Below are 27,496 nucleotides of genomic sequence, written 5' to 3'. Positions count from 1 at the left end.
TCAAATCCCCGCAGGTGAGCTAGGCGGAGGTGCCCTGCCCCTCCCCTCAGCCTCCGTGCTTGTGGCTGGCTAGTGGGTAGGCTGCCCCACACTGCCCCCTGCTAGAGCAGGCCCACACAGGCAGTCCCTGGAGAGGGGACCTCTGTGTTTGGTGGCCTTCTTGCCCTGTGCCAGTCGCTGTGTACCAGACAAATGGCCTGGCATTAGCTCACTAGATTTCCATCACAGCCCTGGGAGAATCAGGACTCTCAGGCTGGGGGGGGAGGTTCCAGGGGAGACCACACAGCTAGCCCAAGTCAGCCTGTCACCCCGAACCTCGGTATTCCCCCCCACCCCGCCCAGCTCTGGCACAGTGGAGATAAACTCTACTCCTGCTCCACCGCTCTCCTGAGCTCTGACCACGTGTCTGTTTCTAATTCTAGCCCAAGCCCCCTTCCTTGGAAATGCATTCTGCTTTTTTTTCCTTTCCGTTCTTTGTTGGATAAGGTTCTTGCCTGGGACCAGACGTCCTGGGCCGGCTGGACCTCCAGCTTCATCTTAGAAGACAGCTCCTGACCTCCAGCTTCATCTTAGAAGACAGCTCCCTGACCTCCAGCTTCCTCTTAGAAGACAGCTCCCTGCGGCTCCAGCCCATGGCTCCACAGGCAGCGCCAGGAGCCGCGCGCACAGCTCCGGCCTGCACCCGGAGATGAAGTAAGTTTAGAGAGGTGAAGGGCCCTGGGGGGAGCCTGTTGCCTCTTCCACGTGAACTCACGATCCAGGGGCACGTGCATACACGCACACCCATGCACACGCAACCTCCCCATACACTCCCAGTTAGGGGGCACCCACCCCCAAAGTCTCCCCCCCAGTCCCCCGAGAGAAACCAAACTCCTCCATCGCGTCTAAAAGAAAACCACCAATACCACAACAAAAAAGAACCCCAAACTTTACTTGCGTTCAGCCATTAATAAATAATTTACAGTATGTACACACGGCGCTGGGCCGCGGACACGCACGGACACAGTGCGAGGCCCCCCACTTGCAAGCAAGAACGCCGCAAACACAACCGAAATAAAGTGCTTTAACATCTGACCTCCAACCCAGGGATAGCTAAAAAACACAAAACGAAACAAAAAAACACCCCCGCAGGGCAGGGGAGGGGCTGCACGGCGTGGTTTGGGTCTTTTGGGGGGCTGGGGAGGGGGACCTCGGGGGGGAGGGGGAGAGGCAGGCTCTGCCGCCTCTTTGGCCAGTGTATGAGAGGTCCCTGGGGAGCGGGGGGGGGGGTCGGTGGTGGACACGGGGTGGGGGGGCTGCAGGATGCCCTGCTGTGCTGTTTGGGGGTTCCCCATCCTGCTGGAAGTGAAGGTGGGGGCTGACCAGCAGTTGGGGGAACGCAGGACAGGGCAGGCCAGCCGGCTCTATCCGTGGGGTGGACTGACAGTGTACGCATCCTGCAGCGGGGGGTGGGGTGGGGGGTAGGGAATGGGGGGTCACTCCTGCCTGGGTATTTAGAACCCAGTGCTTTCTGGGACGGGGAGGAGGGCGGGGCTGGAACAGGTGTCCACAGCCAGCGGTGCGCATGTACCGCCTCCTCGGGGCTCTATGGAGGGCGGCGTTCCCCTTGAAGGCTGGGCTGGGGTCCCTCAGCCCCCCTCAGCCCCTGGGGAGCCCTCCCAGGCTGCATGTGAGTGTGTGTGTGTGCGCGTGCAGCAGTCAGCCTGTCTCAGTGCATTGCGGGGGAGGGGGGCTGATGTTCCCAGTGTTTCTCTGGTGTGTGTGTGGGGGGGCGCAGGGTGGGGGGGCGTCAGCCTGGGGGGACGTTAGGGGTGGGTGTTGCGGAGGGGAGCTGTGGTGGCTCCCCACAGCTTCACCGTCACCAATATCACAGCACCACGATCATCACAACCTTGTCTAGAGAAGATGGGGTGCCACCCCCCTCCCCCCATGAGTTCTGGGGGAGATCTGTCCATGGCCCGCGGCCACCTCTGCTCCCAAAAGCCAAAGCTGGGCCTTCCTCTCGGGTGCCACACGGCCGTCCGGGCGGCTACCAGCTCCCGGGCAGCAGGAGGAGGAGCACCAGGGCGCCCAACAGGGGCCGGGGCCCCGGGGGGGACGGGGCGGCGGCCACCCCCCGCACGCGCTCCCGCGTCCGCTCGTACAGGTGCAGCTTGGCCTTGTCCGAGTGCAGCGTCTTCACGTCCTCCAGGGCGTAGAAGGCGGCCAGCGTGAAGTTCACGTCCCCCGTGGTCAGGAGGTCGAACACGCAGGCCTGGTAGTACAGGTCCTCCACCGGCAGCTTCTCCTTGCACTTGGCCACGGCGATCTCGTAGGGAAACGTGTCTGGGGCCGCCGGGGCCGGGCTGTCCGCCGCCGGCCTGCGGGCCCCGGGCCGCTCAGGGTCCGTGTGGAAGGCCTGGAAGTCGATCTGCTGGTTGAGCGGGCAGCCTCGGAGGCAGAGGTAGAGGCCCTGGCTGTCCTGGTCCTCCACGGCGTTGACCACCTCCTCCGGCATGCGGATGGCAAAGGTCAGGTAGCGGCCCACCTGCCGAACCACGATGGTGGTGCCGATGTACTTGGCTTGGATCTCCACGTGCTGGCCCGACACCTTCTCGGTGATCTTCAGGCTGTTGGCCCCATGTTTGTCTCCCCCATTTTTGGAGCCGTCAGCAAAGGCTGCGGGAAGCTCGTCCATCTCGGCTTGGTAAACCTTCTGGTCCACGCACTCCTGGAAGTTCTTGAAGATGATGGTGAGCTGCAGGAGAGGGAAGAGGGGGTGGGGGGTGAGGTGCGGGTTCAAATCTTAGTGCCATCAAGAAAGAAAGGAAGGAAGGAAGGAAGAAAGGAAGGAAGGAAGAAAGAAAGAAAGAAAGGAAGGAAGGAAGGAAGGAAGGAAGGAAGGAAAGAAGGAAGAAAGAAAAAGCCAGGCCCCAGTGGCTCCTGCCTGTCACCCTAGCTCCTCAGGAGGCTGAGATCTGAGGATCGCAGTTGGAAGCCAGCCTGGGCAGGAAAGTCCATGAGACTCTGATCTCCCATGAACCACCAGAAAACCAGAAGTGGAGCTGTGACACAAAGTGGTAGAGGACTAGCCTTGAATGAAAAAGCTCAGAGACAGCACCCAGGCCCTGAGTTCAAGCCCCGTCATGGACATCAAAATAAACAAGAAACAAGCAAGGAAAAATAAAAAGAAGGAAAAGAAACAAAGTAGGGTTGGAGGACTAGAGCGGGGCGGGCTATGGTAGGGCAGGGGCTGGAGTTTCTGGGGACCCTTCTCTCATGGAACACACAGACACAATCAGGATTTCTCACTGCTCTGGTATAAAGATACATATATAGTCTAGGCTTGACATATTGACAGGTTGTTGTTTGTTGGGCTTGAACTCAGGGCCTGGGCACTGTCCCTGAGCTCTTTTGCTCAAGGCAAGTGCTCTACCACTTTGAGGCACAGCTCCACTTCTGTTTTTCTGAGTGGTTCAGTGGAGATAAGAGTCTCACAGACTTTCCTGCCTGGGCTGGCTTTGAACTGCGATCCTCAGATCTCAGCCTCCCAAGTAGCAGGGATTATAATAGGTGTAAACTCTCAGCTCCCAGCTTGGACTTGATATGAATCGTATTGACGTCTTTCTTCTCACTTAAAACAAAAGTCTTTTGGTCTGGCCCTGAGAGGCAACTGGCTCAGGCCAGGGGTTTGGCCTGCTTGCTTCATGAACCCCCAGAATCGGAGTCTCCAGGCCAGGTGGACACCCAGGGGGGCCTGACCACAGGTCTTGGCCTGGTACCCGGAGCAGGGGAGGGGGATGCTCTCTCCCACCTGCCTGGAGCCCCGATTCTGGCTTGCGTGTAGTCTTGCTGCTGCTCTCTCCTCCCTGCCCTGTGAAACTGCCAACTCCGCGTGGTTCACCTCTCCTTCCTCTGCAGCCAACAGCCTAGCCCACCGTGCCAGCGGGGGGGGGGGGGCGGGCAGCCAGGGTGGTCCGGGCAGTGGGTGGTCCTGCTACTCGGGAGGAGGGGGCGTGGTCATGAAGGGCTGAGGCGTCCCTGCCTGGTGCACAGAGCCACCCAGACCCCAGGGGTTCGGATGGGGACACCCTGCCTGCCCAGTGCCACCCGGCCCCGGGAACAGGAAAGGCGGGTTTGCCCGCCGCCGCCGCCATCTCTAGCAGACACCTCCTGGAAAGCCACCAGGCCGCCTGACTCCCTGGCACGGGTACCAGGGAGGAAGCACAAGTAACAGCATGAGGGGGCCTGTCGAAAGCCGGCGGCGCGCTGCCAACCGCCATAGCTGCTCTGCCTGGGCCCCGCCCCCAAGCAGCACCCCTCCACACACAGGCCAGAGCCGGGCTTTACTGCACCCTGCAGATAAAGCCAAGGGTGGGACATGGGGAGCCCTGGGGGGGGAGGCGGGGGCTGGGCCAAGTGGATGAATCACACCCAGGACACATTGGGGGGACGGGAGGGGGGATGGGGAGGGGGCCCTTCTTCCCTGTCCTCCGCAGCCTCAGTTTCTTTTCCTGTAAAGTAGGAAGCTGCCTGACTTGCTTGCCAGGGCTGAAGAATGGTGTGTGTGTGTGTGTGTGTGTCTGTCTGTCTGTCTGTCTGTACTAGAGCTTGAACTCAGGGCCTGGGCTCTACCCTCTGAGTCATTGTTTGCTCAAGGATAGCGCTCTACCGCTTGAGCCGCACCTCCACTTCTAGCTTTTGGGTGGTTAATTAGAGATTAATTGGCCTCGGCTGATTTTTTCCAACTGGGCTCCTTAGCTCTCAGCCTCCCGCGGAGCTGGGCTGCCAGGCGTCAGTCGCCAGTAGGCGGTGAGTATTCTCCATCGGATCATCCCTCAGGAGAGAGGAAGGAGGCAGGCTGGACACTGGCAGGGCTGTGGGAATGAGCCACAGTCTCCTCCTGCCTCCCCCCGCCTCTGCAAGGCATGATGGGATTGGGGCACTGATTTCTCAGTGCCCAGTCCAGAGCTGGGGGCCAAGGCCCTGGGGATCCTGGGTGCTGACTCCCTGCTGCTCTGTGTCTCCCTGGCTGGGATCTGGAGAGAGGAGGGGCGAGAGTGAACCTGACACCTGGGAGCCCAGGCCTCCCTCGGCAGGCAGGGGCAGGCCGGGGTACTGGACGCCAGCCAGCCCTGTTTCTCACCCGGGGACCGCAAGGCTCCCAGTCTGGCCCAAGTTCTGAGCTGGGCTTGGCCGCAAACACTGACGCTGTCACTGTCTGGCCTCCGGGAGGGCTGGGTGGACGGGGCTTGGGGGCAGGTGGCGGGTGTCTGGGAGTTTTCAGCCTGCTGAGATCAAAGGTGGCTGGGTCACAGCGGAAGGGCTGGTCTGGTCAAGCCTGGCTACATACACAGCCCTGGACCCCCCTTCTGGAAACCTCTATGCTGGCACAGGGCGGGAGGGCCTCCCATCCTGGCTTGGGCGGTTCTGAGGAGCATGGGGCCGGCCTGAGGTCTGGAATCTTACCGGCAGGTGAATGAATGAAACAGGAGTGAAGGAATGAATGATGAACCCACTTGCAGAGGGGGATAGCACTGGGGGATCCGGGTCCCAGTGGGTCTCAGCTGAGTGCTAGGCCTGGTGTCCTCCCTCTTTCCTTCCTTTCTTTCCCTTCTTTTCTCTTCCCTTCCTTTCTTTTTGCAGGTACTGGGGCTTGAACTCCAGGTCTGGGTGCTTGGTGGTCCCTCAAGCTTTTTTTTTCTTTTTTTGCTGTGGGCGGTGCTCTAACACTTGAGCCACAGCTCTGCTTCAGCTTTTTGCTGGTTAGTTGGAGATAAAGAGTCTCTCAGCTTGGTCTGCCCAGGCTGGCTTTGATCTCAGCCTCCTGAGTAGCTGGGATGGCTGGGCCCTGGTTGGTTGTAGGATTCAGGAGCTGCAGCCTCTGGCTCCCAGGGTGCACGGACGGACCTTGGCTCTTTAGAGGGAGGGTGTTGGGGAGGGAGGGTGAGCCTTGGGTCTGAAGAGGCTGGGAAGGGGGGAGGGGGACAGGTGCACTCAGGTTAGATCTGTTGCTCACTAGGGCTCGCCAGGGGGGCACTGAGGGCCGGCTGGGGCTTCCTCAGGTCTAAAGGCCTGTTGGCTTCCTGCCCAGAAGGAAGCAGCCAGGGCGGCACATTTCCCTCTCTGGCTATCCTCTTCTGGGGTGTGGCAGGCCGGGAAAGGGCAGAAACGCCCCTGCGGCCCAGCCAGACACTACCCACCACATGTCGCTCACACATCACATAGCCTTCCTGGGAAAACACACCCACCACAATGGCGGGCCAAGCCCCCAGGGGGCTCTGGTGGCCAGGACCGGCAGGGGGCAGAGGCCAGACACCGAGGAGGGGCGTGCATCCCCATCACCTGGTCTGTGAGACTCTGGTCTCCGAAATAAAAAGCAAGGCCAGGCATGGTGGCTCATGCCTGTCATCCTTGCTACTTGGGGAGGCTGAGATCTGGGGATCCCGGTTCAAAGCCAGCCCAGCCAGGAAAGTCCATGAGACTTTTTTTTTTTTTTTTTTGGTCAGTCATGGGACTTGAACTCTGGGCCTGGGCGCTGTCCCTCGGCTCTTCAGCTCAAGGCGAGCGCTCTACCACTTGAGCCACAGCACCACTTCCAGTTTTCTGGTGGTTTTTTGGAGATAGGAGTCTCACGGATACCCGGCTGAGACTCTTATCTCCAGTGAATCTTCACAAAGCCAGAAGTGGACCTGCGCCTTGAGCACAAAAGCTCAGGGACAGGCCCCAAGTTCAAGCCCTAGACTGGCACGTGCACGTACATGTGCGCGCACACACGCACACACACACACACACACACACACACTAACCAGCAAGAAGCCAGACTACAGGCATGGCTCAAGTGGCAGAGAGCCAAGCATGCCAAGGGAAGGCCCTGAATTCGAATTCCCACCCACCTCCCCCAGCTGGATAAAGACTGGTGGGGGCCGTGGTCTGCGGGTGGTGGGGGCTGGGGTCTGCGGGTGGCACGGCGGCTGGCGTTCCGTCGCTTACCTTGCTGGTGGCGGTGGCGGCCGAGCCCGGCAGCACCGGCGTGTTGGTGACCTGCACGTTCAGGTAATTATTGTCGATGAGCGGCCAGGCGCCCTGCACCTTGCAGGTCTGGAATCGGTCTGTGAAGGTCCTGAGGTGGGGGTCCCCAAAGAGGCCGCAGTGCGTGTAGTTGGGGGCGGCCGCGTGCTTGTGGAAGGTCTTCTCGTAGTGGCAGGTCTCGGGGCTGTCGGCCCGCTCCTGGCTGTCCCCGGCGGGCGGCGCGGGTGTGCGCGGGCGCGGCTGGGCCGTGGGGCCGTCCCTGGAGCAGTTGTGCTGGCCCATGAGGTCCTCTATGCCGTGCACGGCCGAGTGGTAGGCCAGGTCCCCGCGGCAGGTGCGGGCCGTGCGGCGGGTGCACAGGGCGTAGGTGCGCAGCGCCGCGCAGAACTCCGGGGTGTCGTCCGAGGCCGGGGCGTGGCTGCCCGACGTGGCGCTCCAGAACTCGGAGTTACACTTGAGGATCTTGCACGGGGAGGAGGCTGGGGAGGAGGAGGAAGAGGAGGAGGAGGAGGACACAGGATCACCATGGGGGACCCAGAGACCCCAGGCCCCATCTGCCAGGCCCAGGGGGAGTCAGGTGCCACCTCGTGTAACACCCGGCCAAACACACTCCGTCTGCAGACCGGAGGCAGCTTTCCGGCAGGTGCATGGAAAGGGGAGAACCTATCTGGCCTTCTAGATTTTTCTGGTTGATCTGTCAGGTTTGTGGAAAGAGCTCTCCTGAAGCGAGGCTTCCTGTAGCCCCTAAGGGTCGAAGGGCGGGGGGGGGGGTGTCTCTATTCCATTTGTTTCCTTAAAGTCCCGTGGACCTTAGCAGCCTTGGTCATCGCAGCTACTCAAGCAGGCTGAGATCGGAAGACTATGGTTTGAAGCCAGCCAGAACAGGAAAGTCCATGAGACTCTTACTTCCAACGAACCACCCAGAAGCCATGAGTGAAGCTGTGGCTCAAACGGTAAGAGCACCAGCCTGGAGCACAAAAGCTCAGGGACAGAGCTCAAGCCCCAAGTTCAATCCCCCCCCACCCCCCAAGTACTGCTGACTCCAATTCTCAGCCATCGGGAGAACATTCTCCATGCTTCTGCCCAGAAGTGGACAAAGGAGCGGAGAGGGGCAGTACAAGGGTGTGAACTCCGGGCCCTGTGTTTGCTTGCTCAGTTGTTGCTCTTACCACTTGAGTCACACCTCCAGCCTGGATTTTTACTGGCTAATTGGAGATGGAATCTCTCAAGGCTATAATGTCAGGTCTAGATTCCCACTGTGGTCCTTGGGATCTTGGCCTCCGGGGTAGGCAGGAGGATCCCGGGCATTTGCTGCCATCTTTCCCACCCCTCCCTCCACTCCAAGTGCTGCTGTGTGTCTGGGGAGAACGGAGGTGGGGGAGGGGTCTTCTCTGAACGCAGCCAGGGCTCACCCTCAACCCACACTTTGGGGTGTGTGCTCCAGACCACCTCCCCTGTTGGCCTAGGTGGTAGAGAAATCAGAACCACCCAGCTTGTCCCAATGAATTCTCGCCCCCCCCCCCCCCCCCCCCCCCCACTTCAGGAGCAACCCAGCAACAGGAAGAGAGGCTTTCTACACTGGAGTTGTCTTAAGCTATTTTTTTGAGGTTCCCCTTCCCTTTGAACTGTGGATCAAGCCCAATCTGTGGGAATAATAGTCTGATTATTACCACCCTGTTTGCATAACAAAGAAACCCAATGAAAACTTACTTTGCCCCATGTGGAGGGGGTGTGAGGGATTCCCCCCCTCTTCCCATGAACACCCACCTCCCTAGAAGTCTTAGGAATTCAAGAGCTGCTCCCCAGCCTCAGAATAAAGACAGTGCAATTTGCCATTCAGAAAAGCCCAATAGAGCCACACATTCCCGGGGTGCAAGGGGTCAGGTCAGGTTTCAGAGGCTTGGAGGGAAGGAGGGAGGGAGGGAGGGAAACCCTCCTCCTCTTAAAGCAGTAAAGGCTCATTTCAAACCCGAGCCCCACGTTCAGATGGTTGCGGTTCAACTCTGTGGCTTGGCGTGGTGACCTTCTGAATGGAGTTACTGGCTCGCTGGCAGTCCTGGGCGAGACTGTGTTGCCAGGAACAGTGACTAATCCTAGTCCTGGACCAGACCCCACTGCGCCGAGGACTCAGGTACCAGGCAAGGCCAACTCGACTTTGTTAAGGACAGAGGCCGGAGGGCATCAGGAAAGAGAGCAAACAAGGGTCTGGGGACCCCTGAGCTTGCTGGGAGGGGGGCGCTGATTGGTCAGACGGTAGCTTGGTGGGTGGGGCCAGAAGTAACATGAATGCCAGGCTGCTCCAAGCCTCTGTCCTGCGCTGTGCAATCCCCCAACACCCCACCCCGCTTTCTCTCTGGTCACCCAGCTCCTTGTTGGATTCTGTCACCAGGGGGGCAGTAGATGGGGATGGGAAGGAAGGGGATGCGGGGAGGCAGATCCATCCATTCCCACCAGGCAAGACCACACCCCTCTTCTTCCGTATCTCAGTACCAAGACGGGGGAGGGGGGCATGGACCAGTCCACCCGTCCAGTTAGTTCCCCCTCTCACTGCACCATAACCCAGGTGCGTTCCCGGAGATTTGGGTCTTGGTCCCACCCCTTCCCAGCAGCCTCTGAGAACTGGGGATAAATGCGCACTGCCTGATCAGAGCCCCGCTCTCCAGGATACAGGAGCGATGTCTTCATCGAAGAAGACAGAGGCAGGTGGAGGGAGGGAAGAGGGGGCAACCTTGGAAAGGCCTCTGGAAGCCCTGGGCACACCTGTAGCCCTGGCCACTCAGGAGGAACTGCTCACCAGCCAGCCTGGGCAGGAAAAAGAAATCGGAGAGACTGTGTCTCCACGCTTTCCAGCAAAACACAGGATTGGGGCTATGGTTCAACTGGTAGTACACCAGCCAAGCACAAGGTCCTGAGTTCAAATCACTGTACCAGCAGAAAAGAGAATCCCCTGCCAGCCTCGAGACACCCAAGATTCTTCCTCCATATCTCCTTCCTCACTGCCCCCCAGGGAGATGGGGGGCAACTTGCTCACCCCAGCTTGCGCTCCCCTCGGTCCCTGGCCCATCCCTGCCCCCTGGGAACTTCTCTTCAGCATGCCGGGAGCACACAGCCAGGTGTTTGGCTGCAGAGGCCAAGAGGGACGGGCCCGGAGGCCCACTCCACCATACCCAACCTGGGGCAGCCAGAACCAATTCCCCAGACCCCAGTGCCCCAGGACATTGGACTCCTCCCCCCACCTGCGCCCCCCTCCCCCAAGAACCTTCTAGAGGCCCTCCTCCATGGCCGGGCCTACAAAAGGGAGCTTCTCAAAGAACCTCAGCTAGGGGAGAGCAGAGGGGAGGTGATGGGGATGGGGGGCTGGGTTCACAGCTGGGCAGGGGCAGGCAGAGTAGCTCAGTGGCACGGGGAGCTGAGGTCCCCTGGGGACGGAGGCAGCAGCTGGGGTGGGGGGGAGCTTGTGTTTGGAGTCCATGGGCTACCTGGGGAAGAGTCAAGGCCCAGAACTTTCTGCTGAGTAATGGGGCTGCCTCGGGAAACCAGACTCCTGTGTGCTTAGCTGAAAGACAGAATGATTCTTCTTTTGTTTTATCTGGTGCAATGCTGGGACTTTGAACTCAGGGCCTGGGCACTCTGCTTTAGCTTTTGTGCTCATGGCTGGCACTCTACCACTTGAGCCACAATTCCGCTTCTGGCTTTCTGCTGGTTAAGTGGAGACTGCAAGTCTTACAGGCTCTCTCCTGTCCACGCTGGCTTTGAACCCTGATTCTCAGATCTCAGCCTCCAGAGTGGCTAGGATGACAGGCGTGAGCCCCAGCACCCAGCTTGCTCTGTCCTGTCCCGTGTCCCCCCAGCAGCGCCCGCCTGCCACTGCGGAGTCCTTTTCTCCTTCCCAGGATGTATCAGCCCAAGGTCCTCCGCCAAGGGGGTCCCTGAAGCGGCCATGGAGGCCGAGGCACAGCGTGTTGGCCATGCATGTGGGGCAGGTAAACAGAACACACAAATGCGCTCAGTCTGGAAGAGCAAAGACGCCTTTCTCCACGTTACTGTGTCCAATGTAATTTGCACCCTATGGGTTTAACTCCTGGCAGCCACGCCAGCTGCTGAGCTCTGAACAAACCCACGCTTTCAGGGGGCCGCGCAGCCAGCTTCCACCTGTCTAGGTGAGACAGGCTGCAGCACACAGACTGCCCATCCCCCGCCCGCCCCGCCCCGCCCCCCACCGGTGTCTCTGGACATCACCTTGTACCTGCCTGGAATTTTGCTTTTCTCTAACACGTGACTGCTCCCCATCAGCACCGAAGTTTCCAAAGCACCCGTTCTCCCTTGGGGCCTCAGGTCAAAGAATGCAACACTGTACTGGTGATGGAAATTATTCCATCTCATCCTTTATTTAGGAAATCATCCTTCCGTCCTTTCTTCCTTCCTTCCTTTCTTTTGTCTGTGTGTTGATATTGGGGCTTGAACTCAGGGCCTGAGCACTGTCCCTACAATTTTTTTCTCTCTCAAGGCTGGTGCTCTACCACTTAAGCCATAGCTTCTGCTTTTGGATGGTTGGTTAAAAGACATGAGCATGAGTTTCTCAGCTCTTTCTGCCCGGGCTGTCTCTGAACTGTAATCTTTAAATCTCAGCCTCCTAGGAGCCACCAGTGCCCAGCTAGGAAACTGTCTTCTGACCCCAGGTTTTTGAATCCCCGGAAGGGCTCCCATCCTCTGCTTCCTGGTGGCTAGCAGTGAGCTCAGGTTTCAGTAAGGTGGACAGTTCTGAGAGCAAATGGCAGGTAAGGGGGCTGGTGAGAAACGCCAGCCACAATCAGCATCTGGTTACTGGTCTTGAAGCCAAAAAGAAATGGGTTTCTTGGAAACAAAAGTGATGGAATTTGGGTTGTGAATTATAGAATGCACCGGTGTTCCTCAGACTAGGCTGGAATAATTGAACATAGTTGTTGTTGTTGCTCTGAGACCAAGACATGAACTAAGAAATGAACACACACACCCTCATTCAGCCTGCCGACTTCCCAGAATCTTCTACCTGGCCCTTCCCTTCCTGTGCCCACAAGTGAACAAGTGCTGTAGCTTTAAAAGCAGGCGGGTGTTGTTTTACAGGCCCTGAACCCCCTTCTCGATTTCAGCTCAGAGCTGAAAGCACATCGCCCCCACTGGAGCCAGGGGACAAAAGCCATTTATCAATCCATCTGATAAAACCTCCAGCAGCGGATCTTTATCTGCACCCCAGCAGGATGAGCACAGATTGCAAGTTTCTTCTGCCCCAAAAGTGTGTGTGGGGGGGGGTGGGGGGGGAAGATTTCTTTATTTTTCCTTAAATTTTTTTTTAAAGAGGTCGATTATTTTTGTAATTTGGGGAAGGAAAAAAAAATCAGCCTCTCAATCCAGATATGAAGTAGATGGCAAAACTGCCTTTTAAGGAACAGGGTCGGAAGAGAGGGACTTGGCTGCTAGACCTTCCCTAGAGGTCTGGACATGGGGTGTGGTGCGAGGGTAGCCAAGCCTCCCTACCAAGTTGCAGATGTCTGGGGACCTTTTGGGGGGCTTGGTAGCTGCACCCACCAGACAGACAGACGCTGGGGGTTCTGCAGCAGGGCTGAGACAAAAGGGTAAACTGATCCCCACTCCAGACTCTGCCCTGCTTACATGGATTGTGAGTTGACTCCCAACTGGCAGCCAGACCCAGCTGGGGACTGCCCACTTCTGCCAGTTACTTGAAGCCTAGTTGGCTCCAACCCCAAGGCGAGTCTAACTCAAGTCCTCTGCAGACTCAGCTGGGCGCAAGGTGGGAGGGGGGGAGGTGTTGCAGAACTGAATTTGGCCCCGTTGAGAAACGAGCTGCAATTTTTTTTTTTGCGAAAAGGCAACCTCTGGAACCCACAACACAATGGGAAGGGGCGGGGGGGGGGGGGCCCTCGCTGGGGGCCAGGGGTGGGCCTTTTGGCTGGTGATACTTGGCGTTTCTTTGTAGCAAGAGGAAAATGGGTCCAAAGCCTTGAACTGAGGCTTTCAGGCTGTGAGCCACAGAACGTGAAAACATAAGTTTTACTCCACGTGATAAAGAAACCTGCTTGGGGATTTGAGTTTTGTGCCTTTCCCCCTGAAAGGTAGGAGGAGAAGGAGGAGAAGGAGGAGGAAGAGGAGGAAGAGGAGGAGGAGGAGGAGGGGGGGAGCAGGAGGGATGAGGAGGAGAAGGAGCGGGAGGGAGGAGCAGAGGAGGAGGAGGAGGAGGAGGAGAGGGGAGGAGGGGGAGGAGCGGTGGGAGGAGGAGCGGGGGGAGGGGGAGGAGCGGGAGGAGCGGGGGGAGGAGCAGAGGGAGCGGGGGGGGGGGGGGGGGGAGGAGGGGGAGGATTGGGGGAGGGGGAGGAGCGGGGGAGGGGAAGGAGCGGAGGGAGGAGGGGGAGGAGCGGGGGGAGGGGGAGGAGCGGGAGGAGCGGGGGGAGGAGCAGAGGGAGCGGGGGGGGGGGGAGGAGGGGGAGGAGCGGGGGAGGGGAAGGAGCGGAGGGAGGAGGGGGAGGAGCGGGGGGAGGAGCAGAGGGAGCGGGGGGGGGGGAGGAGGGGGAGGAGCGGGAGCGCCCAGACCGGGCGGGGAGGAACAAACGCCCCTCTGTGGCGCGGCCTCCCCTCCCCCCGCGGCGGCCGGAGGCCGGCGGAGGAATCCGCCGCGGGCCCTGCCAACCCGGTGGGAAGGCGGCGGGCTCATTGGAAACAGATGGCCGTTCCCGCCCCGCCCGCCCGCCCCGACGCCCTCTCGCTTTCCGACCCGCGGCGGCCGCGCGCCCCGGCCCCGGCCCCGTCCCGCGCCGGCCCGGCCGCGGCCCCCGGCCCCGCCCCTGCCTCGGGCCGGCCGGTCCGGGGACGCCGGTCCGCGGGGGAACAAAGGCCGCGCAGGGAGCCCCCCGCGCGGGGAGCCCCGCCCCGCGCCCCGCGCCCCCCCGCGCCCCGCCCGCCCCGCGCCCCCCCGCGCCCCGCCCCGCGCCCCGCGCCCCCCCCGCGCCCCCCGCGCGCCCCGCGCCCCCCGCGCGCCCCGGCCTCACCTGCGGGGAAGCTGCAGAGCAGCACGGCGAGCGTCGGCCAGAATCCCAGGGCGGAGCGTCCTGCCCCTCTCCCCATGCCCGTCCATCCAGCTCGGCCCGATCCCACCAGCCTCTCCCTGGAGAAGAGCGCGGAAGGGAAGGAGAACGCGGTCAGATCGCTGGGCGGAGAGGCGGCTCGGCCAGGCTCCGCCGGCGGGAGCTGCGAGCCGGAAGGCTCCGTCCGCCCGGGCCGCGGGCCGCTGCTCCCCGGCCCGCGGCGAGGTCCCGCCGCCCCGCCCCGCCCCCTCGCCGTCCATCACCCGGTTCCCCTCCAATCACGACGCGCTCGCGCCCCGCCTCTCCTGGGCCCCGCCCCTCCTGGGCCCCGCCCTCCACCGCCCCGCCCCATCACCGGTTCCCCTCCAGGCCCCGCCCCACCCGCGGGCCCCGCCCCCCGCGGGCCCCGCCCCCTTGGCCCCGCTTCCCCCCCCCCCCCTCCATCACCTGGTTCCCCTCCAATCATCACGCGCCCGCGCCCCGGGAGCTCGGGTTTCAGCCCGGCCCGCGGGACGCGGTGGGCACCGGCGGGGAGGTGGGAGGGGGATCTTGGAGACCCCCAGGGCCTGCGATCTGAGGGCGCGTCCCGGCCCCACGATCCTCCCACAGCGGCCCACACAGAAGACCCCAGTGTCCCCAAGTCCTCCCAGGGCTCAAGGATCCCAGAGCCCCCCTTCGTTCTCCCCAGAAATCTGAGGGCAGGACGGCGGGGGGGGGGGGGGGGGGTGGGGAGCTAGAGAGACGGGCAGAGAGTCAGAGAAACAGAAAATCAGAGACACAGAGAACGCCAGAGACAGACGGGCAAAGAGTCAGAGAAACAGAAAATCAGAGAGACACACGGGCAGAGTCAAGAGAAAATCAGAGAGACACACAGAGAGCCCGAGACAGACAGACAAGACAGGCAGAAAGTCAGAGAAACCGAAAATCAGAGACACAGAAAGCCACAGACAGACGGACAGACAGACACAGAATCAGAGAGACAAAGTCGGAGAGCCACACAGAGAGCCAGAGGCAGATAGACAGACAGGCAGAGAGTCAGAGAAACCGAAAATCTGAGAGCCACACAGACAACTAGAGACAGACAGACAGGCAGAGAGAGTCAGAGAAAATCAGACACAGAGAGAGAGACAGACAGACACAGAGTCAGAGAAACAGAAAACCAGAAAGACACAAAGAGAGCAACAGAAAATCAGAGAGAGACATGCAGAGACAGAGGAGGGAGGGGAAGGGGGGTTGGGGAGAGAGGGCTTGCACAGCTGTAGCACACTCTTGGGGACAGGTCACAGACCCCTCCCCTTCCAGCCAGCCTCTGTCCTGAGCTTCTCCCCCAGGGGCACCTTTTGTATGGATGGCACACACATAAGCTACGACAAGGGTTTTAACTCAAGCCAGTCTCCCTCACACCTCAACTCTAAAGCCAGCCCATCTGGTTCTCTGCGAGGAGGAAAAAAAAAAATTCTGGGTTTTGATCTAATTTAGATGCTTTCTCTTAAGAACTATCACAGCTTTGGCCACACAAGCTGCCAGGCTGGTTTCTGCCAGAAGAAGAGAGTGGCCAGGAACAAGACTTTGCCAAGGAGAGGCAAGAAACACCTTACGTCCTTAAAGATCGACCACCTCCAACCCCCCCCAGACAGCACATGACAACTTCTGAACCAGGCTTTCCCCCAGAGCAGGTGAGAAGGTGAGTAATTCCCCAGTCAGCCCAGCAATGTGGCCCTGGCTTCCTTAGGTCAAAAACGTCAGGCAGACTAGGGGACATGGAGATGGGAGTCTGGATCAAAGTTCAAGGCTAAACCCTGAGCAAAAAGTCACGGCGTCTCCATCTCAACCAGTGACCATAGATGCCTGTCAGCTTCCCAAGATGGATCACCACCAGGCTGGTGGGGATGGGGGTGGGGGTGAAGTGGGGGGAAAGGCAGGGAAAGGGGGCTTGTCTCAAGTATTTCAGTACTGCCCTCCTAGACTCATCATACCAATGTCTCTTTACTGTTGGGGTGAGGCTGTTTCTCCCTCAAATATGTAGCTCTCAGGCTACCAGGTTTGTTGAATGACTCTTCTTTTCCATAACATGGGGTCCATGAAGTACCATTCTCAAAACACAGCTGCAGGTTTGTCCAGGCTGCGGTGGGGAAGCTCACCCTCTTCCACCGGCGTTCCTTTTAAACCCAGCCAGCCTGGGTCGGACCCAGGGCTTGATTGTGCAGAATCACAGCACAGCAGCTCATTCCGGCTGCGTGCGACCAAGGTACACCGGAGGCAAGCACGCACAGAGAGCCCAGAGGCCTGTGTGTGGCCTTCCCACCCCTGAGGTCCAGCAATTAACACCATTTGCTGGAATCTGCCTTTCGGGAGCTAGTTCTAAAAAACCCTCTGATAACGAGAGAGAGGGAGATGTATTAGCATTCCCGGCAGTCCAGATGGTAATTAACCACCATCCCATCCCTCCCTCAGAATCTCTAGGTCAGAGACCAAAACAAGGCTGAGGATCTGCTAGAGGCCAGCTTTTAAGAGCATGGACCTCAGAAGCCGGTTCCTGACCCACTGCCCTGGCCTCATCAAATTTTGTTAGCAGGATGTTTCAGCTCAACACCTCTGGGTTCTTATGTGACAGGTACAGGAAGGACTCCAGGTAGGAGGAAGGACTCGGGTGTGGCTGGCCTGGGGAAATCTGCAGTACCCCCCCCCCCCCCCAGGCCTCAATGTAGGACGGTTTCTCTTTTGGGGCACCATTTTGGGGAGGGAAGTACACAGGCCTCAACCCCACTCCAAAACGGCTGACTTTGTATCTCTGCAGGAAGAGCCTGGGCACCTGCATTTCTTTCTTTCTTTCTTTTTTTTTTGCTACCAGTACTGGGGTTTGAACTTAGGACCTTGCACTTTCTTTTAGCTTTTTCTGCCGGGAGTTGGCGCTCTACCGCTGGAGCCACATTTCCACCTCTGGCTTTTGATGGTTATTTGGAGATCAGTATCTCTGGGGTTTGTCTGCTTGGGTTGGCTTTGGACTTTGATCTGGGATCTCAGCCTCCCCAGTAGTGAGGATGACAGGTGTGAGCTACCAGCACTGGCCTCAACTTGGTTTTGATTTGTTTCTCTCCTGTGCACACAGGCCTCTGGCTACTCTAGAGGAAGCTAAATGGTTCACTGCTAGTGTCCGCCAGCAATTCGGCTTCATTGCCAACCTCAGAAGGGCAGGGTATCTGGGACCCACAGCAGTACTCAGTCCAGGAGTCTGGTGAATGCTCTCAGCATCCTTGCGTTCTCTACCTCCCTTTGTAATGCTTTTGCCGAAGAACCGATTGGCTTCGCTATGCAACTCAGAGTGGAAACCAATTCTTTTTGATTGCATCCTCCTGATTCCTCTTTTGAACATCAAGGCTGAGCCAGGGGTCCAGCCATGTCAGAGGAGATGAGCCAATTCTTGTTTGTGCTCTCCATAACCTTCCGGATTTTATAGACTGTGATCAGATCACCTTCTAGTTTCATCTTTCTACACCACAGCCCTTGAAGACAAGGCAGAGCCTTTTCCGTTCACCCTTCTAACAGGTTTTTTTTTCTGCAGGTCTGGGGAAAGCCTGAGTGGAACACATTTTTTTGGCTTGCGATTATAAGTTCTGATGGTGTTTTAGCATTTTCTAAGCCTTTGGATCTTAGGCCCTTTAGTAAACTAACACTTTGCAATGATTGCAAAGCTGACTCCCCACCCCTCCTCCACGTACCACTGAGATCTCATTTTGTGGCTCTGGACAGATGAGACCCAGTTCATTTTCTTGCAACTTGGCTTATGCTATCACAAATGCATTAATGTAGCCTGTAAAGCCTTCTGTGTGATTTCTTGCTAGGTTTATCCTGTGGCCAATTGCCATTTGTTTGCATCTCAGCAGTGCCTTTACTATAATTAGAAACTATAATTAGACACTAATGTTGGAGCTTCATGCCTGTAATCCTAACTACACAAGAGACTGTCATACCTGAAGGATAGAGGTTCAAAGTTAGCCTGGGAAGAGAAGTCTGTGGGATTCCACCTCCAACCAAAAAAAAAAAGCCATGCTGCAGGCATCGCTCAAGTGGTACAGCATCAGGTATAAGCAAGAAAACCGATCAGAGCTACTTAAGGACAATAAAAGAAAATAAGAAAAGAGGAAAAACAAAAGAGGAAAGGTGATCAAGAGCTCGAGGCCCCCAGTTCAGTGCTCAGTACGGGCACAGGAAGAAACTAACGTTGGATCAGGTGCATCAGCACGTGCCTGTCCACCCCCCACTGCTTGGAAGGCAGAGATAAGGGCGAAGGCAGAAGTTCATGAGAGACTTCCCCAAGCCCGTCATCCCTGCTACATCAGGTTAAAACAGGAGGATATTGGGTTAGGCAAGCAAAGACATACGTTTGAGATCCTATTTGGAAAATTAATGAAAGCAGCAAGAGCTGAGGCACGGCTCAAACGGCAGACACCTTCTTAGCAAGCTCAAGGCCCTGAATTTAAGCCCCAGTAACACACAAGTACTCAGAATTAACGTGGGCAACTACCTTCCAGCCCTCACTCTGGGTTGGGCATCTGTGCTGAGTGGGCTCTGACTTGGTGAGCTGACTTCATCCTCACCCAACCTCCTGCAGGGCTGCACGTATGTCTCCCACTTGACAGATGAAATCACTGAGGTTCGGGCTGCAGGAGCTTAGCTAACATGAAAGTGGGGGGCCCCTGGGGGGGCGGGCAGGGAGAATAGGACTCAAGAACCAAGCAACTCCCGAATCCTGAGAATGAAACCCAGGGCCACTGTACAGGCTCAGCCGACACTCTACCACTGAGTCCCATGCCTTCCCTTAAACACAGAGGAAATGATAGCAAGACACAAACACTTTGGATACAAAGGAGAGGCCCGGTTGTCAGGGAGACAGAAAGTTCTGTGGCCATCTTTCCTGGGACCACCTGCAGGGGAGAAGATGATTGTAAGGAAGGCTGGTGGTAAAGATGACTTCCAGAATATGGACCTGTGGTGTGCCCCCCTCCTACCCACAGGAGCACCCCCTTTCCATAGTCCCTTTGGTGAACCGTGTCCCCCACAAGTCCTATTGTTGGGCGTGCCTCAAAGCCTCCCTTGCTGGATGAAGGCCAACACTTTCAAAAAGAAAAAAACATAAAGCAAGACTGTTTAACAGACGTTAACAAGCCAGGAGACACAGAAGAAATCCAGGGATGGATTCTGTTTAGATTTTCAAAATTCTTCCTGGCCAAGTTCCACCACAAGCCACTCCAAGCCCGGCACCAGTGGCTCACGCCTGTAATCCTAGCTACTCAGGAGGCTAAGATCTGAGGATCGCAGTTCGAAGCCAGTATGGGTAGGTTAAGTTCTTGAGACTGTTATCTCCATCTAGCCACCAAGAGAAAAAAAGCAAAGCTAGAAATGGAGCCATGGCTCAAGTAGTAGGGTACCAGCCTTGAGTGATAAAGCCGAAGGACAGTGCCCGGAGCTCTGAGTTCAAGCCCCAGAACCAGCACCAAAAATAATAAGCCCCTCCAAGAATCTAAGGGGTAATTAATTGCCAGGGATGAGAATTATCCTTAGAGAAAGGAAACAAAACAAGATAAACAGGTGGCCTTTGGGATGAAGAATTATACACAGCAGGGATCCCCAAGGATTTCACCTGCACCCAGACTTGGTTTACATTTACATAGATTATCCAAAAGAGAGAAAGCTTAGAGGCTCCCCAACCTGGTAAGGGAGGGGCCTAGATAACCTGTCTGGTGGGTTCTGGGTTCTAAGCCCAGATGCTCAAGGCAGCCGGCATGTACCTGTACAGTCATCTCAACTTTGCTACAAACACGACCACCTCCATGTGGTGAGTCTCAATACGATTAAGAGACTTGTCCAAAGTCACCATGGAGAGACAAGGTAGGGCAGAGGCTCAAGCCCAGGCCTTGTGATGCCCAGTGGAGTGTTTTCCTCCAAACCACAGCTGCTCCTCATCTTCACTCAGAGTTTATCTTTTTCTGTCTGCCCAGTAATACATCCCATATGGACAGTGATGGATCATGCATGAGGAATGGGAATAGATTCACAGAAATCCTATTTTCTAGATGTGAATTGAAAAAAAAAAAACAACAGGAAAAGGTTTTAAGAAAAGAAATATTTCTCTGAACAAGCTCTTTCTGACCCTGCTAAGAAACTTGGGAAGTTGAAATAGTTTTAGATGGTAAGTAGGGGTGTGTGTGTGTGTGTGTGTGTGTGTGTGAAGTGCTCACTGAGTACTTCCCTGGGCTTAACTGTGCTCTGGATGATAATTAGAAACTGTATAACAAGCTGGGCATGGGTGGTTCACAGCTGTAATTCTAGCTACTCAGGAGGCTGAGATCTGAGGATCAAGGTTTGAAGCCAGCTCAAGCCAGGAACTCCGCAAGACTCTTTTCTCCAATTAGGTGGTAAAACCCAACAACAAACAATAAAAAAAAAACAAAACCAAAAACAACACCCCCAAAAATCTCCCCCCAAAACACACACAAACCCCCAATCCTGTGGCTCAAGCAGTAGAGCACTAGCCTTAAGTGAAAAATCCAAGGGACAGTGCCCAGGCCCTGAGTTCAAGCCCCAGTACCACCACCACCACCGCCACCACCACCACCACCACCACCACACACACACACACACACACACACACACACACACACACAGAGGAGCCTGTTCATTGGATAGAACTAAATACCAGACAGGCGGCAAATTTGCACCTGGACCCTTGCTTGTCAAGTGAAGTTTGCTGAATAACTAAACAATAAACACTGAATAACAAAGCCATTCTCCTACACAGCCCCAGTAGGGACAGATGAATGAAAAGTTATGTGAATAAGCACCTTTAAGAGGCAGTGTCAATAGACAGCAATTAGCTGCTTCCCGATAATCCTCATTTGTTTTGCTTAGTCCCAATTGGGACTTTCTTTCTCTGGGTGACTGACTTCTCTGGGGACCAGGCCTCCTCCCCTGTCCACAGTGCATCATACTTTGCAGCCACCCCTGGGGGGGTGGGGAGGGAGAAGGGTGCTTGGATCTACTTCACTGGGCAAGGTAGACTTCTGGGCACCTGACCATGCCCCTCCTCCTCCCAGGCCCTCAGCTTCTCTCTGAGGTACCAAGCTACCCGGAGATCCTTCTGGTCCCCTCTGGTTATTGAATAACAATACCTGCAAGTAGAGGGAAGTCTGTGTGTGACCAGCCTCCCACCATCTTGTGTGTGTATTGGGAGAACCTGCGCCTGTCTGTCACCTAGGAATGGGGAAGGAATGGGGGGGAAGGGGAATGGGACTCCTGAGAAGAGGAGGTTGACTGAGCCTTCCTTCATTATCCTCCCCGACGGCCCCCCCCATCCAAAAGGTTCTAGATCCCGAAGAGCCAAAGAGGCCCTCAGTGCAGCCAAAGGGCCCTTCCGATCCCACGACCACTGCCCTGCTGAGCCCGTTCGGCCCGGTGGGCGGTGGGGAAACCCCACCACGGAGACCCCATCCGGAGCCTTTGTCTGCTGGCTTCGGGTGCCATCCACGAGCATCGCCCCCCCCCCCCCCCCCGTTGTTAACTGGAGTCCTTGGTGCAGGCGAAGGACCTGCTTGTCCACGGCTGGAAGCAATGGAGCTGCAGGTGCAAGGGAGTAAATAACAACAACAACAATAACAACAACGATGCCACCTGCACCCTGGAGAGCAGGGCCAGGTCCCCTCGGAGACAGACGCGCCCGCGGAAACAGCTTCCCCCGGGTAGCAGGTTAGCCCGGGGTTGGGGGGGGGGCGGCCGGCCCCTCCGTGGAGAACCCCGATCCCCCAGTCCCCGGGGCCCTGCGGCTCCTCGGGGTGGCTCTTCCCGGGGATCGATGGCTCGTGCCCGCCTCTCCATCCACGCCCCCCCCCCCCCCCCGGCCTCCCCGGTCCGGCCTCGGGTGGAGCCACGGGATTTCGCCGCGGCCGGGGAAGAGGAAGGAGGCGCGGCCCGCGCGCAGCCCGTGCGCCGCTCGGCGCCTCCGCTGGATGGCGCCGCGGCCTCCAGTTGGGAAGGAGGACGAGGCGCCGCCGGGTGCACGCGGAGCCGCAGCCGCGCCCCCCGCGCGGGGACCACGCGCGCCGGGGGGCGGCGGGGGCGTCCTCGGTCCCGCACCTGTCCCCGCGCGTCCCCGGCGCGGGGGGCTCGGTGCAAGCCCGGCGCCCCCGAGGTCCGCTTAGGTCCACTTCCCGGATCGCCTCGCGCGGGTTGGTGACCCACGGAAGTCTCGCCCGTGCCTGGGCAGGACCTGAGCGTGGACGGCGCCCCGTCCCTCCCCCCCCCGGTTCCCTCCCGGGCAGGCTCCGCAATCCCGGGTACCGCGGGCCGCTCAGGGGTTCGCGGCGGGATCGCCAGGTGCCCAGCGGCGTCCGCGGCCCGGGGTTGGGGATCGGGGGAGGGAAAGGACGCCGACCCCCCTACATCTCTCCCCCTTCCTCACCCCCCCCAAAAGCGGAGTCCGCGGCCGAGAGAAGCCGCTCCGCGCCGGGACCCCCGTGGGCCGGGTCCGCCCAACCCCCGGCGCGCGCACGGCCGCCGGCCGCCCGGAGCGCATCGGGGCTGCCGGAGGGGCGCGAGGCGGGCGGAGAGAAGAATAAACACCCGAACCACGCAAACTTTCCTCCCGCCAAGAGCTAAGGCGACCCGGGCGACGCCGAGCTGCAGGCCGATCGGGGCCAGGGGAGACCCGGCGGCGCCCCTCGGGGGTGGAGGTCCCCGGGGGGACGGAGGTCCGGGCCCCGCGGTGCGGTGATCGCGCTTACCTTGGCGGCCGCATGAGCCCCTGCAGCCCGCGGGGGGGGGGTGGCGCTGGCCCGGCGGCGCGCAATCGCGGGGTCCCGGGGCCCTGGGCGAGGTTGGAAGGGGGGGGGAACCGGCGTCCGCTCGCCCCCGCGTGGAGGAAGGCGCGGGGCGGGGGGAGAGGTTCCCCCCTGGCCGGCTCAGGGGCGGCCCGGGACGCACCGCCCGCTCCCGGGCTGCATGTCGGCGAGCGCCTGGAGAAGCCGGCCCGGGAGCCACCGGCCCAGAGGCTCGGGCGGTGCGGCCCGGCGCGGCCCAGGCAACTGCAGATGGGGAGGGAGGGGGGAGCGGCCCGGGCCAGCCCCCCGCCTCGCCCGGCCCCCTGCGCGCCGCCTCTCGGGTTCCTCCAGCTCGGCCAAGGGGTGGTGGGTGGGGAGGGGGCGGGTGAGAGGTGGGGTCCGGGCTCGGATCGCCCCGCCCCGCCCCTCGGCGGCCCCACCCCGGCCGAGCCGCCCCGGCGTGTGGGGGCGGGGATGGGGAGCCGGTGCGCACGCCACCCACCCGGCCCGGGCCGTGCCCGTGCGCCCCGGTGGGCGGCGCACGCGCGCGCGCGCGCAGACCCCGGCGCCTCCCCGGCCCCTGCAGGGGAGCGCGGAGGGCGTCTTCCACCCCGGGGGCACGGGGGTGGCGGGGGTGGGTAGGGGGGACTCAGGCGAGGCTCCCAGAGAAGGTCGTGTGTGTACATCCACGAGCCACGTCCCGCGCGCTGCCCAGGCGCGCCCTTGTGCGCTCCACGAGTGTGAACTGGGCGCAGTTAACGGGAACACACCCCTGGCACGCGGGGTGGCGCCGCCGCCGCTCCGGAGGGGCCGCCGGGCACGCCCTCCCCGCCCGCCCGGGCCCAGCTCTCCGGGGTAACCTGCGGTCAGCGCGGGCGGAGCGCGGCGGGGGGGCGGGACCCTGCGCCCGGGTTCCCCCAAGCATCTTTTCCCTCCTGCGGCGGCGAAGCAGCCGTGTCCACCGTGGAAAATCTCCGGGGATCCTGGGAGCCCCCCGATCCTGGGAGGGAGCCCCCCTGCTTCCCAGGGCGGGGGGAGTGGGGAGGAGGACGCTGGTTGTGGCATACACGGCTGTCACGTGTAAATCTGAGTCCGAAGGCAGCCGGGGAACCGGAGCACCCGCCCAAAAGAGCACCAGCGCGAGTCAGAGGGGATGATGACCTCTGTTTCCCCTCCCCTCCCACTCTCCCTTCCCCCTCTCTTCTTCTCCCTTCCCCTTCCCCTCCCCTTCCCCTTCCCTTCCCCTCCCCTTCCCCTTCCCCTTCCCTTCCCTTCCCCTCTCCTTGCTCCTCTCCTTTCTTCTCTTCCCCCTTTCCTCTTTTTCCTTTCCTTTCCTCCCCCCTCTCCCCTCCCCTCCTCCATATAGGATGAAACCTTTTAGGGATTAAAAAGTGGCAAGGCATCATCTGTATTAAAGACACACTTATTTATGTCTGGGGTCTGAAGGGATGTGGTTTGCAACTCAATATTCGGTGCGTGGTTGGCTGAGTGTAGTGGGATAATCTTTAAGCGAGATAGAAACGAAGTGCATGAGGTTTAGCAGGATTGGATATTGTGGATGGCCGGTTTCTGTGACTAGTTTGGATCTCGGATAGGGTGGTGAGCTCCTGGGCCTCAGTTTCCCTGTCTAGAAATAGAAGAGTTGGACTGGAAATTGGGTTAATGGGTGGCTGCCAACCAATCGCTTTCCTTCTTCATGTTTTATATTCCAGACAACATCTCCTCCTTAGAGAAGCTTCCCCCCCCCCCCAACCTTCCAGTCTGGTGCCATACTTTCCCACTGAGGAGCTAAATTGGTTGTTTTGTGCTGATTTCGGGGACTCTTTGCCAAGTGAGCCCTCTCCTATCCCCACTGTAATGGTCAAGAGGATGGACAGGACTCACTCCCTGGGTCACCTCTGAATGACCACCAGTCACCTTTCTTTTGGCCAGTACTGCCCCTTGAACTCAGGGCCTTGTGCTTTTGCTTAGTTCTTTTGCTCAGTGCTAGTGCTCTATCTCTTGAGCCACATCTCCACTTCTGACGTTTGGCTGGCTCATCAGAGGTAAGAGTCTCTCAGATTTGCCTGCCTGGTCTGGTTTCCAGACCTTCATCTTCAGATTGCAGACTTCCGAGTAGCTAGGATTACAGGTGTGAGCTACCAGGGACTTGGCAAAGTGATTGTTCTAAGAATATCCTTTCCTGGCGAAGTGAAAGGCTAGCAAATGCATATTTATGCTGCTATTTCCCAGGGATCTGTAAAAATTCCCCACCACTTCATACAGTGCTTTAGGTAATAGGCTGGCCACGTCACCAGGCCTGTGATGGCTTGGTCGTTCTGGGAAGTGGGGTTCTCAGAGCCCCAAGCTCTTTCAGCTATAGTGAGAGCCAGGCTTTCCTTGTGTAGCCTTAAAGAAGGTGCCAGGTTCAAGTGGGCCAGGACTGGCAGAGCTGGGGACAGCAGGTAGTGAGGAGCCCCTGGGAACCCGGGGCGTTGGCACTGCGAAGAGGCTTGTGATCCAGAAGCCTGAGGAAATTCTGGAAGAAAAGCCAAATTGGAAAAGCGAGGGGCTACCTCTCTTCAAATACTGGTTCTCCTTTTCCTCTTTCCTTCTGCGCCTCTTGAGATCAAGTCATGTTGGGAATTTTGAGGCTTCCTGGGAAAATAAATGTACTGCCAGTTAGCCCAGCGGAAGTTCGTTTGCTTGTTTTGAAAGAATCGGGGTCTGGACGTGGGATTTTTTAATTTTAGCAAACACAAAAATAAGAGCAAAAACAAAAAAAAATACAAGTGAAAAAGCAGTTCTTCTATTTCCCCCGTGTGTGTGCATGTGCGTGTGCGCGCATGTGCGTGTGCGCGCAAGTGTGCGTGTGTAGGGGGCCGGGGAATGAATCCTGGGGAGCTTTTAGAGTCCAGGACTGAAAAATAAATGTAGTCAATTAAATGGATGCCGTGTCTTGGGGGTGGTCGTTCTCAGGAATCCTGCTGCTGGGAGAACTTCAGAGGCATTATGGGTGGGTGGGGGGACCCCGTCTCCTACTCCTGGGAGAACAGTCTCCTGGGTTTAAGGCTCAATCTTGGGTTTGACTTACAGCCTCTGTCACACAGTGACTGCGGTTCAGGTGACAGGACAAGCCAAGCTGGCTTTGGCCGTCTTAACTTCCCCTTCCTCTCCAGATAGCCTCTTCAGAATTACATTGAAGCAGCAACCTTAGGAAATGCCAGAGGCAAGGTCAGCTAAATCCGCCTCTGTCCTGGTTTCTGGCTGAGCTCCCCATCTCGGTCTTACAAGGCCCAGTGGGCCTGAGGGTTTCCCAGCCCTACATCTGCAGGAAGAACCTGGGTCTGCAACCAGGTGGGTGGATGATCTCTCTGTGGTTGCGCTGAGAAGGTTTTTACAGGGCACTTGCGGAGACCAGAGTTGGGGGTGGTTTGAGGACCAAAAGGTCTTGGGAAATGGAATTAAAATCATTTTCAAAGTTTAGCGGGACATCGGTTGATCATACGTGTAAATCCTAGTTACTTGGGAGGCTAGAACTGGGAGGATCGAGGTTCCAGGCCAGCCTAGGGAGAAAAAACACAAGAGATGCCCGCTCAGACGGTAGCGGGGCTCATTGAGGCGCACCTGTCATTCTAAGCTACCTGGGAGGCTGAGATGCAGAGGATTACAGTTCTAGGCCAGCCAGTCAGCCAAGTACAAGGGACTCCATTTCAATGGAGGGAAGATGGGTGCAGTAGCACACTCCTGTGATCCTGGCAAAATTGGGAAATTTATACTAGATTCTGAGTTTAAATCCCAGTATCTCTAAGATGATGATGATGATGATGATGATGATGATAAATAAATAAATAAATAAATAAATAAAATCAGTCAACCTGGGTTACCAGGAAGGGCCAAGTCTGAAAAAGATTCAACTCCAGCACAGCTCCGGACGTATCTTTGAATCCATGGCTTTCCATGAGAGCGTGGGCTGGGAGAACCCTTCTCCAGTTCAAAGGGAGGGCTGTCGGCCACCTGTCACAGGAGGAGGAATTAATCAGTTAGGAAGGCCCGGAGAGCAGGGCAGGAAGGGTAGGAAGTCCTCCAGAGGAGAACAGGCGGTGGCCCTCTGCCAGGTAACACCCAGGGGACAGGAAAGCCGGAAAGCCAGCTCTGCTGAGCCGCCAAGATTCCTGGTCTCGGAGAAGACAGACTGGCAGCCGGACGTCACGGCCGCTCCTAAAGGCTTAAACATTTAGCATGCGTTCACATTAGTTTTCGTACTTTCTGAGTATCTCATGGAGAAAAATCAGATGTGGCTGAAAAAAAAAAAAAGCCTAAACATTTACCAAAAAAATAACATAAAATCTTAAAATGCATTTGTCAAACGATTAGTTCAAGCCCTAGAATCCTAGGGGGGAGATATGCGCTCCAGGCTGAGGAAGTGTGAAGTGATGCCTGGCCCCAGGGCTTTGGGGCCTGCAGGTGGAGACCAATAGGCTGCAGGTTTGCAGGTGGGAACACTTGGCTGCAGGTTTGCAGGTGGGGACTCATTGGCTACAGGTTTGCAGGTAGGGACCAATGGGCTGCAGATTTGCAGGTAGGGACCAATCAGCTGCATGTTCGCCAGGAGAG

General features: G+C 58.1%; 1 protein-coding gene across 1 annotated transcript; it reads right to left on the bottom strand.

Annotated features, from left to right (window-relative positions):
* Positions 1–1,771: 1,771 nt before the first annotated feature.
* Rgma (repulsive guidance molecule BMP co-receptor a) lies at positions 1,772–27,482 on the bottom strand. Its single transcript, XM_042698515.1, is given in 5 exon segments — positions 1,772–2,737; positions 6,973–7,490; positions 14,052–14,226; positions 14,229–14,290; positions 27,341–27,482. Coding segments are annotated over 5 exon segments (1,605 nt in total). The 3' UTR covers positions 1,772–2,029.
* Between the last annotated feature and the right edge of the window lie 14 nt (positions 27,483–27,496).

This window comes from Dipodomys spectabilis, unplaced genomic scaffold (assembly GCF_019054845.1).
Source record: "Dipodomys spectabilis isolate Male_0828 unplaced genomic scaffold, ASM1905484v1 ptg000233l, whole genome shotgun sequence".
NCBI classification, from domain to species: Eukaryota; Metazoa; Chordata; class Mammalia; order Rodentia; family Heteromyidae; genus Dipodomys; species Dipodomys spectabilis.
The sequence above is the reverse complement of the archived record's forward strand: the minus strand, read 5'-3'. Positions and strand labels throughout refer to the sequence as shown.